Below are 11,918 nucleotides of genomic sequence, written 5' to 3'. Positions count from 1 at the left end.
CTCTGACTCCAGCCTTGGTGCCTTGCTTGTGTGGACTCCCCCTTCCCTGGTCTCTGCTGAGCCACTCAGTGTTGGAGATGGAGGTGTGTCCCCGGATCCCCCTTCTGCAGAGGACCTACCCAGCTCTGGCCAATGCTGTCTGCAGGCAGCCGTCAGCCATCAGTCCCAAATCAGGGATGTCCTCAGCTATGGAGTAACCTCCCTTGTGCAAGGTCATGCTCTTTCCAGGGCAGCCTGTGTGCAAGTGTTGACTGAGGGCAGGTTAAAAGTTCAGCCAGTTCAACCCCAGGGGGACAAGTCAGAAGAGCTAGGTCAGGAGTTTCCATGGGCTCAGCTGCAATGTGTGAGTTTGCATTCCGGTTCCTTCCCCAGGTACCGAGCCTAAGGACACTCCTTGATAAACCTCCTGCATACTCAGAGGAGGGACGCTGGGAACCCAACCTGAGATAGCCCATCATTAAGAAATGTCATTTCTGGGGGTGTCTGCCTGGCTTGGTTGGTAGAGCGTGTGATGCTTGATCTTGGCATGTTGGGAGTAGAGATTACTTAGAAAAAACAAGAACTTAATAGTCATGGGGACCCTGGGTGGCTCAGTCAGTTAAGCATCCGGCTCTGGCTCAGGTCATGATCTCACTGCTCGTGAGTTTGAGCCCCGTGTCGGGCTCTGTGCTGACAGCTCGGAGCCTGGAGCCTGCTTCCGATTCTGTCTCTGTCTCTCTCTGCCCCTCCCCTGCTCATGCGTGCTCTCTCTCTCTCTCTCTCAAATATAAAATAAAAAACATAAAAATATTAAAACAAACAAAAAACCTTAATAGCCACAGGTGGTGAGGGGCTCCCGAATGGACAGTGCAGATCTAGAACATTCCATCATCATGGAAGATCCCAGGAGATTGCGTGCCTCTAGAATACAAGCTCCTTGAGGTCAGGTACCTTTTCATTGCTGTATTTCCATCACCTGGAACAATGCCAGGCATATAGCAGGGACTCGGCAAATATCACATTGAATAGGTGAGTGGGATGGACAGGTGTATGGATGGAAGGGGATAGAGCGGAGACAGGAGGCAGAAACTGTATTTTAAAGGGTGATCTGGATTATGTCACTCCTCGGTTTAAAGCCCTCCAAGGCCCTCAAACGCCTCTAAAAACACACACGTTTTAACCTCTGACGGTTCTGACTCCTTACCACCTACCCCCCTCCAGCCACCACGACCTCTTGCTATCCCTCCAACAGGCCAGCTACATTCCCGCCTCAGGGCCTTTGCATTCACCCAACACTGCGTTTGAGGTGCTCTTCCCCTCCATATGCCCCTGGTGCTCAGTAGACTCCTTGCCCCTACCGGGACTGGGGACTCCTCCTCATTCCCAGATCCCTTAATCACCTTCCTGCTCCATTTTTCTCCATATCTCTTTCCATCTTCTGCCATACTAACTAGGATTATATTTACTCATGTATTTTGTTCCGTGTCTGTCTCTTCCCTTCATAATGTAAGCTCCTGGTGTGTGTGTGTTTGGGCGGGGGGTGGCGGCGGGGATCTGTGTATTTCATTCACTGAGATAGAGCTATTCTTGGAAGAGGGCCTTGTACGCAGCAAGCACTTCATACATCACTACTGAATAAATAAAGTGCCAGAAGGGAAGGGAGGGAGGGAGGGAGGGAGAGAGGGAGGGAGGGAGGGAGGGAGGGAGAGGGAGGGAGGGAGAGAGGGAGGGAGGGAGAGGATGGGAGGGAGGGAGGGAGGGAGGGAGGGCAAAAGGGAAGTGGCCACAGCGCGAAGTTAGGAAATACATTATTCTGGTTCCACTCTTTTAAATTTAAATTCTATAAAGCGAGGCTATTGAGCCCCGATGACCCATTGCATACAACTACTTAGTGGGTTTCGAAAGTGAAATAAACTCGGTGGAAGGGCGTGACACGAATCCTGTACTTTGGGGACCTTGCGTTACTGGGGCGTCCTGCTCACGGGAAGAGGTGAGGAGGAAAAGACCCTCTGGTTTCAGGGTGCAGGTCAGCGTAGGGTGTGAGGGCTGGCCCGACTCCCCACCTACCAGAGGCAATCGCCCTGAGCACCCAGGGCAGACAGACACGGGGAGGGCGGGGCAGGGAGCTTCTAGGAACAGTTTCCACACCACCTGGCCGAGCTGAGGATTTGAGAATTCTCCCATCCTCTTTCTCGTTTGCGCGATGACATTTTGCAGGGGATTAATTCCCCGGGGATCAGCTTGCCCTAAACCTCCGTAATCCAGATTTATGGTTTAATTCAGTGGCCTGAGTATCTTACCCAAGTTATCTTACACCACGAAGTAGGAGGCGGGAGGGGGGAAAAAAAAAACAACAACCACCAGACTGTGCTTCCAGGAAATCAAGAAAACGGACTAAGCTCACTTTGGAAGCCTCTTTAATGGAACCATTTCCAAGCCCGGTCTTCCCAGGAACCTGTTTGTAGCCCCAAGATTGTCATGCCTCCCTCTTACCGACAGAAAGAAACCAAGGAAATCCAAAGCAGCTGAAGCAAGAAGGGGGAAGGGTGGACCATGGGCTGAGCTTTTTGAGAGTCTGACCCAAGAGGACACCAGGGAAGAGACTCTGCTGGGGTGTAGGCATCGGGGGTTACATGAAGTCGAGATGTCATTAACCTCTGGAATTGGTGGGGTGGCGCTGACCTTGGTCCTGATCTCATTTCTAGCTTCTTATCTCATTCTAGAGAGGTTCCCCCTCACCCCGCCCGCCATCCGGGCAAAGCCATCACTTTTGGTCCAGCCTCGACTCACACAATGCAAGGCCAGTCACCACGGCACCCTCCCACCGTCTCTCCTGGACGGGCCCGAGGGGATCTGGTCTTCCACAAGTGCGGGGTCCATGCCTGCCTGGTGGGGAGAGACCGGGGGCTTCCAGAACCTCCTCAGCGAGACATCATCTTCACAAACTCTGCAAAGAAAAGCCCCTGGTAAGGCGCCGATTTGTAAGAGCACTTTTTGAGCCCTTTACTATGTGTCAGGAACCAAGGGTGATCTCTGGGAAACCCTCTGCTCCTCAGTTTCTTCGTCTCCCAAATGGGAGTCACAGGATCGCCATATACCTTACACAAGTTTTCCAGACGGTTAAACGATAGAATGCTTACAAGACCCATGAGGCGTTACACAATCGTTATGACTATCTTATTTCATCTTTCCAACCGATCCTGGAGGCGTAACTACCATTTCCCAGATAAGCAAACGGAGGCCAGTGAGGTTGACCAACGCGCCTGGACGCGCGTGGACGGTGAATGGAAAACCTCGGAAGGAACGCACTGACTCTGTGGTGACTCCATGCCCCATGAACTTCTGGGCCCCACCCAGGTCTTGAGGTCCATCTGTCCTTCCCCTGCGCGGGGCTGGCCCGAGGATCTGTCTCTTAGCTCGTCCAGACTTTCAGTGATGCCCCTCATACACCTGAGCCTGGCGAGACCCAGCGGGCATCCCGACAAGATTTCCTCAGTTACAGCCAGGCCATAAATGCCTCCTGAGTTTCCCTACTGGGAATTACAAGCTGATGGGTCAGAGAACATCCCTGACCGGCCTCCAGGATTTGACATCCCAGGAGGCCAACACAACTCAAGGCAGCGAGGTCTGCGGCGATTACGTCCTTTGAAGGGAGGGGGACAGGGAGGCCTTTGTAGGGCCACAGATATGGGGGATACAGCCAGCTGAGGACGAAGGGACGCTTCATGGCAGAGACCGAGCTACGCCGATTCCTGAGGGATGGAGAACACCGGGGAAGGTACCGGAAGCGGAAGGGACGTCAGAGAGGGAGAAACCGGATTTAGCGAACACAGAGCAGGCACCCAGTGTGCACCAGAGCGCAGCGACCCCGAGAGTGGGGACAGAAGTGCGGCCGGGGGTGGGGGTCACACCAGGGATGCACCTGAGTATCAGACCGAGAACTCAGCTTTTGTCCCCCGGCAGCAGTTAGATGCTGGGGCGCCTGAACTAGAGTCACCATGATGAGACTCTGACCCTCCCTGTTAGGTCTCCCACGAAAATGGTCTCCACTCCCATCCGCACAGGATTCCCACGGGTTCCCTTCCCCCGATCCCTCAGTACACGTGGGACGAGCTCTGTGCCAGGACCGGGGTGTGTAGGGAAGAAGGGTTCAGTCCGGGGCCTCCTCGGGAGGAAACAGGGGAAGCGCTATTACGAGCTCGGGTGATGTCACCCTCAGCGCTGCGGCGGAGGCACAAGGGGGCGCCGAGAGGAGGGGTGGGAGCACCTTCCGGTGGCATAACTGAAACTGGGCCAGCGGGAAGGGGCAAGGGCGTTCCCGCCCGGAACGAGCAGCAGCGTCACGCGTGACTTCTCTGGGTGGCTAGGACAGGTAAGAGACGACCTTGAATTTGAACCCCGTGCATCTGACCCCAGAGCCCCAGCTGGTGACCGGTCCACTCTCCCGACGGGACAGTTCGTTCTCGACAAAGGCGCCCCGTGAGCCAGGGAGGGACAGGCACGGGGGAGGTAGGAGTGAGCCCTGGCTCAGAAAGCCACCCGCGCGGCGGCTGCCCCCTCGCGACGTCACCTTCAAAGTCGACCGTGCCGTCTCCATTCACGTCCGCCTCCTGCACGACCTCCGAGATCTCGCGAGGGGTGAGCTTCTCTCCCAGAAGCCTCTGCATGGCCTGCTGCAGCTCCCCGAGGGTGATCTCCCCGTCCCCGTTGGTGTCAAACTGCTCGGGGCAGAGGCGCGGTGTTGGCAAGGACCGTGACCACAACCACAGCGGTCGGGAGCTAAGCTAAGCGCCCGTCGTGCACTCGAAAATGTCCTCAGCTCCCGGAGGGCGGGTCATTTTCACGGTCATTTTCACGGTCGTGTTCACCGCCCCGTGGCAGGTCCCCCAAACGGTGCCTTCCCCACGGTGCAATATTAGTTAAATTAATGAACTATTTTCAAACCTCCATGTTGCACACCCCTAACCAACCCGCACAGAAAGTCTCCTCCGGGCTATCTCCCCAGCGTGGGGGGCGTGGGGGTGGGGTGGGGGGTGGGGGTGGGGGCAGCTAACCATCCTCGTCTAGCCGCGCTGATGCTAACCCGGCTGAAGCCACAATCGTCTCTTGCCTGGACCCTCATGACGGTCCCCTGATTGGTCCTCTGGATCCCATGGTGGTCCACATCTCAGGACCTCCTGTTCCAGTTCACTTAAGACAGAAATCAGGGGCCCCTAGGTGGCTCAGTCGGTTAAGCATCTGACTTTGGCTCAGGCCGTGATCTCCACGTTCGTGAGGTCGAGCCCGGCATCCGGCTCTGTGCTGACAGCTCAGAGCCTGGAGCCTGTTTCGGATTCTGTGTCTCCCTCTCTCTCTGCCCCTCCCCCACTCATGCTCTGTCGCCCTCTCTCTTCCTCTGTCTCAAGAATAAAAAAACTTAAAAAAAAAAATTAAACAGAACTCAGGGGCACCTGGGTGGCTCAGTCGGTTAAGCATCCCACTCCTGATCTCAGGGTTCATGAGTTTGAGCCCCGCATTGGGCTCTGCGCTAACAGCACAGAGCCTGCTTTGGATTCTCTCTCTCTGTCTCTCTGTCTCTCTCTCAAAAATAAACTTTAAAAAATAAAAAAAAATAACAACATAAAACAGAAATCAGATCTTGTCACATCCCCTGCTGAAAATCGTCCAGTGGCTTCCTCATCCCCCTCCATGATATCCTGGCTCGTTCCGAGACGCACAGACTCCTACGAGGTTGGCCCTGCTTCCGCCAACTCTGACCCTTGTTGATCGCCTGCCACTTTCTCTCCGGCTCGGGACTCCAAGCTCCAAGACCTTGCTCTTGCCCACATCTGCCTTCCTGCCTTCCAGCGTCCATCCACACCTGCTCCTTCCTCAGCCTGGAACATGATCCCCCCCCCCCCCCCCCAGAGCAGTGCCGTCCAGGAGAAATACAGTGCGAACTGCATGACTGATTTAAAATTTGCTAGTAGCCACGTTTTCAAAAAAAAAAAAAAAAAACGGTGAAAGAGAACAGCGAAGTTTTTAAGTAGACCTCACACCCCGTGTGGAGCCCAACGCAGGGCTTGAACTCATGACCCTGAGATCATGACCCGCGAGGAGATCAAGAGTCAGACGCGTAACCAACTGGGCCACCCAGGCGTCCCACACGTAGATGTGTGGCAGAGCTTGATCTCGGGGTCGTGAGGTCAAGCCCCATATTGGGTGTAGAGATTAGTTAAAAATAAAATCTTGAGGGGCGCCTGGGTGGCTCAGTCAGTTAAGCAAGCGTCTGCCTTCGGCTCGGGTCACGATCTAGCAGTTCATGAGTTTGAGCCCCGCATCAGGTTCTGTGCTGACAGCTCGGAGCCTGGAGCCTGCTTCGGATTCTGTGTCTCTCTCTCTCTGCTCCTTCCCTGTTCGTGCTCTGTCTCTCTCTGTCTCTCTCTGTCTCTCTCAAAAATAAATAAACATTAAAAAAAATTTTTAGTAAAATCTTTAAAAATTATTGAGCTATATTACATTTTTTAATCTGCACTGGATTTTGGAAGACCATACTACCATAGTAAGTACTTATACTTAGCGTGATTAGTTAATGTGCTCAGTGCACACGTATGCTTAAGCCAAGGATACTAAGTCTTAATCCAGGTGTATTTTACCACCGATAGTGCCTCTCAATTCAAACACCAAATAGTACAGGAAATACTTGACCTGTATGCACCTTGTATACAATTTAGAGTTGAAAGGGTAGATCTACATGCCCAAGTTTTTCCAAACAAAATGTTTCCCAATAACTGAATTGAATATTTGTTTTTGTTTTATTTTACTTTGCTATTTTATTTATTTTATTTTATTTTATTTATTTTATTTTATTTTATATTTTTTATATTTTATTTTATTTTATTTATTTTATTTTATTTATTTTATTTTTTCATTTTATTATTTTATTTTATTTTATTTTTATTTTATTTTATTTATTTATATATTTTTTGTATTTTATTTTATTTATTTTATTTTGCATTTTTTAATATTTTATTTCATTTTATTTTATTTATTTTATTTATTTTATTTTATTTTATTTTTTCATTTTATTTTATTATTTTATTTTATTATTTTATTTTATTTTTTCATTTTATTTTATTATTTTATTTTTTTTTATTTTATTCTATTTTTATTTTATTTTATTTTATTTTATTTTATTTTATTTTATTTTATTTTATTTTATTTTATTTATTTTATTTATGTAGGCTTCACACCCAGCACAGAGCCCAATGCAGGCTTGAACTCACGACCCTGAGATCAAGACCTGAGCTGAGATCAAGAGTCAGACCCTTAGCTGACTGAACTGCCCAGGCGCCCTGTGTATTCCTTTTTAAAATTCAAACAAATTGAATTTATATTCTGTTGAATGTCAAAGGAAATTAAATAAATAATCAAACTGAAACTAACCAGAATTAGAGAAAATGAACAAATCAGTTCCTCAAGTCATACTGGCCATGTGTCAAGGGCTTGGCAGCCACAGGTGGCCAGTAGCTACCATTTTGGACAGAGTGTTCCTTTCTTTCTTTTTAAAAAAATTTTTTAATGTTTATTTATTATTGAGACAGAGAGAGACAGAGCATGAGCACGGGAGGGGCAGAGAGAGAGGGAGACACAGAATCCAAAACAGGCTCCAGGCCCTGAGCCGTCAGCACAGAGCCCGACGCGAGGCTCGAACTCACGAACCACGAGATCATGACCCGAGCTGAAGTCAGACGCTCAACCGACTGAGCCACCCAGGGGCCCTGGACAGAGCGTTTCTGAGATCACAGGCAGTTCTGTCGGACGATGCAATTCTAGATCTTTATGTGAAGCTGGGGCAGAAAAATGACACAGCTGAAAGGGGGAGATCTTCCTGGGATTGGGAACCCACGTTTGCACAGCTCCAAAGTCTTTCCTTCCAAACGCTATGCTGTTCTTTACTTTCGCCGCCTGTATTGAAAGCTCTGAGAAAAGCATTTTATCGGGGGACGAGCGCATTTCAGCAAACGCCTCACCCTCCCTGGGTCTCATGTGTTAAGCATCTGGGTTAAACCAGATTATCTCTTTGCGTTCCCCTCTGGGATCTCAAGTTATTGGATTCCTTCTTCCCATTACAGACAGCGAGATGAGAGGTCCTAACATGGGCTAGGGGGCTGCAGGACCTTGGGTAAGATTTAGTAAATTCCACGAGCCTCAGTTTCCCCATACGCATGACTGAGATAAGGGGCTGCTTACCCCCACCGTTATTTGCGATGATTAAAAAACAAAATCGGTGTGGGTGGGTTTTGTCCCCGCTTAAAGCCCAATCGTAGACCCCTGGGCTTTCTTCAACTACTTCTAGCATCGCGAAACTCTCAACTCACTTCCTTGAAGGCATCGCGCATCTCCTGGACGCCGATCATCCCCGCCGTTTCCTCAAGCAATTTGGGGGTCATCAGCTCCACAAAGTCGTCAAAGTCTACACGGCCACCCACTGGGGACAGAAGAGGCAGGTCTAAGTGAGGTTCCGTGTGCCTAAGCCACCATTACCTTCAAGGTCTGTTCGAGGTAGACCTGTTCTGATCTCTCTACCTTCTGAGAACCTTCCCTCTCGGCCAACCTGGGCCCCAGGGTCCCTCTAATCCAAACCGGGGCGGATGGGGTGCACAGGGTGGCAGTAAGCAGCTATCCGTGTGACCTCGAGCAAATCTCTTAATTGATTCAGATCTACATTCGCTCCTCTGTTGGTCTGTGCGCGGGGGAGTGCGAATTAAACGGGAGCCACGTCCCTTCTAGATAGGACCACGATCCTGTCCTGGCGTTCGACCTCCTTTCCTCCGTGACGTGCCCAGAAGCAAACCTCAGAGCAATTATGGCCTGGCTTCCTTCTCGAAAAGCCGGTGGTGGTGGCAGTAAACCTACATCCCTAACCAAGAGCCTGACCTGCGTCACCTCCTTTGTCGCAATCGCACAAGGAGTGACATCATTTCTGCCTGACAGGTGGGGAAACTGAGACTCAAGAGTGGGGGTTGACTCCACTTTTCAAAAGGGGCCACAGTCAGGGCACCTGGGGGGGCTCAGTCGGTTGAGCGTCCGACTTTGGCTCAGGTCACGATCTCACGGTTCGTGGGTTCGAGCCCCATGTCGCTCTCTCTCCCCCAAAATAAATAAATTAAAAAAAAAAAACCCACAATCAGTAAATGATAGAAATGGGCCTTGAGTCCAGATCCTGCCTCTAAGGTCACCGTTTTTATTCACTTCAAACGCTGCCTCCCCGAGTACAGCCTGAGCTGCTCGGACTCCCAGTGGCTTCCGGACTCCCAGGGCCGCGTACCCTCTTCCTTACCTGCCGCTCAGCCTCCACATCCTTCCCGATTCCCCCCACCAGCCTGCCCCCAGCCCCAGTCCTTCTTCCCGCCCCCGGCCTCACGGTTCATGCGGATTTGCTGGCCCAGTTCAGTCAGCTCCATTTCTGTGGGCATGTAGCCCATCGTCCTCATGAGATTCCCCAAATCCTTACAAGAGATGAACCCATCTCTGTCCTTGTCGAACTCAAGAAACGCTTCCCGAAGCTCTGAAAGTGAAGAGAGAAGAACTTTGGTGGGGGGGGGGAGACTTGAAACGGTGAATGGGGCAGACTGGCTGGGGAGACTTGAAACAGTCAATGGGGCAGACTGGCATCCCCTGAAACCATCAGGGAGGTGCCCACGAGAGACTTCTCGAGGAACACGTCTTTGAAAACCAAAATTGCGAAAAGGGGTGACGTACAAAATGTGGATGGAGATGTCAGCGTGCAAGTGGAATCGGTTCGTGAGACCGCAAAGAGATGGCCCCGGAGTCTCAGATTCTGGGGGTGAAGTTATGGGAAACTTCAAAACCACCTGAAGAAAAACCAATAGGTTTTGATTCACCTTAAACGTCATGCATATGGAGGGGCGCCTGGGTGGCTCAGTCGGTCGAGTTTCCGACTTCGGCTCAGGTCACGGTCTCACCGTTCGTGGGTTCGAGCCCCGCGTCGAGCTCTGTGCTAACAAACAGCTCAGAGCCTGGAGCTCGCTTTGGATTCTGTATCTCTCTCTCCCCCTCCCCTGCTCATGCTCTGCCTCTGTCTCTCAAAAATAAATAAATGTCAAAAAAAAAAAAAAAAGTCAGGCATATGGGGCACCTGAGTGGCTCAGTCGGTTGAGCATCCGACTCCTGATTTTGGCTTACTCAGGGGTAAGACTCACGGGTCATGAGATCGAGACCCATGCCGGGCTCTGCGCTGACAGCATGGAGCCCGCTTGGGTCTCTGTCTCTGTCTCTGTCTCTCTCTCTCTCTCTCTCTCTCAAAATAAACTCATGCATGTGTCACTCCTGGATCTCCGAGACACTTGGGGACGGGTTTTGCCTTCTAAACACTTTGGGAGGTGCCTAAAGTACCATGAGTTCCACAAATCATGGCTAAGTGGGAGGAGAGGGAGGTGGGACGAAAGGGTCTACACGGAGGTGCACAGAGAGCAGCTTAGTGGCAGACGACCATGGGGTGTCTTCTGGGGACAGAGGTTACCTTCGATCTCATCCTGTCCCAGCGGTCTTTCCTGGAAAGGAATGCAGGGAGAGGGAATTTGGAGAGGGCCAGGGATCCAGCATCCACTTCTCCAACCACGTCCCCTCCCTCCTCTGAGCGATCCCTCTCCGTTCCTGTTTCTCCTCCGTTCTTGCTTGTTCCACCCACCCCTTCCTTCCCTGCCTTCGCTCACCTCCTGCCTCCCACCCACGGCTCTTTGCTTCTCGCCCTCTTGCTCATCGCTTTGCATTTCCTCTCTCCTGTCCTGGAATCTTGATCTCTCTCCCTCTGCCCTTCCCGAACGGACATCCATCCCACTGTGCTGAAAGGGGGCCTTGGATGCCATGGAATCCAGTCCCCTCCTTTCCCAGAAGAAGACAGTGAGGCTTAGAATCAGAGCAAACGTGCTCAGAGGGCCAGCTCTGGGCCAGACGTCCACAGTCCCTTCATTTAAACCTCAGGACCACCCGGGGCAGGGTAGGACCAAATAAATAGCATTCCCATCTTTATAAAAGAGGAAGCGGAGGAACAGAGAGGTTAAGGAAACTGCCTGAGGTCACACAGCTCCTAGGGGCAGAGCCCCTCCCAAGGCGGGGAGACTTTAAATCATTCCCTCCAGGCTGTGCAGCAGGGCGCCTGAGATCTGAGTTCTGAGTCCGAATTCTTCCCGCTACACCCCCTGGATTCTTACCCCACCCACCCCATTCTTTCTCCCAAGGCTCAGAATCCCTTTTGTGGGGACCAGCGTTCAGCGACGGCGGGGCCGGAGGATCCGTGCCCCCCACGACCGGTTCCTAAACCGGCTAAGAATTTCCAATCACCGTTGCCGCCCCCGTATCTGGGACACCGCGAGGGTCAGGCTTGGGGCCCTCGCACCCGACCTGGGAAATCCCACCGAGTCGCTGCTCATCTGAAAGCCTGACAGTTAAAAGCGTGCTGCCACCTCACCCGCTGTTTCTCGGCGATGCCTTTTCTCAGGAAGATGCAGGCGGGGCCCACGGGGACCTGCATGGATGGGGACGGCACCAGGCTCAAGTCGGCTCCCCCTCCTTCCCGTCCCCCTCGGGGCGGCTCGGCGGCCTCCTTATCTTCTCGGTCACTCCTCCGCCAACTCTTCCTGCCTCTCCCTCGGCCCCTGGTGTCCGAGAGCTGTGACAGCTGGATCAGAAATCTCTACTCGGGTTGGGGAGGGGATCAGAGCTGTGTCTGCCACCCCATCTGGCTCGAGTGAGACGGGCGGGGAGGGGGCGGGCGGAGGGGGGGGGGAGGCCAGTCTCAGGCTCTGACCTTTTATCCCCAGAATAGGACTGGAAAGATCATTGCAAAAATGGGGATTAGAGCCCAGGGCCGCCCTTCATTCACGTTCCGGGCGCTCACCGCAGGCCGGGCCTCTGCTGGCCTCTGGGCGGGTAAA

At 52.1% G+C, this 11,918-nt stretch overlaps 1 protein-coding gene across 1 annotated transcript; it reads right to left on the bottom strand.

Annotated features, from left to right (window-relative positions):
- Positions 1–2,379: 2,379 nt before the first annotated feature.
- CABP5 (calcium binding protein 5) lies at positions 2,380–11,711 on the bottom strand. Its single transcript, XM_003997694.5, has 6 exons — positions 11,453–11,711; positions 10,505–10,535; positions 9,386–9,529; positions 8,340–8,449; positions 4,550–4,697; positions 2,380–2,926 (listed from the first exon to the last, which is right to left on the bottom strand). Exons 1-6 carry the CDS (start codon positions 11,513–11,515, stop codon positions 2,901–2,903), a joined length of 522 nt encoding a protein of 173 aa, XP_003997743.1. The 5' UTR covers positions 11,516–11,711; the 3' UTR covers positions 2,380–2,900.
- Between the last annotated feature and the right edge of the window lie 207 nt (positions 11,712–11,918).

This window comes from Felis catus, chromosome E2 (genome assembly GCF_018350175.1).
Source record: "Felis catus isolate Fca126 chromosome E2, F.catus_Fca126_mat1.0, whole genome shotgun sequence".
Classification (NCBI taxonomy): Eukaryota; Metazoa; Chordata; class Mammalia; order Carnivora; family Felidae; genus Felis; species Felis catus.
The sequence above is the reverse complement of the archived record's forward strand: the minus strand, read 5'-3'. Positions and strand labels throughout refer to the sequence as shown.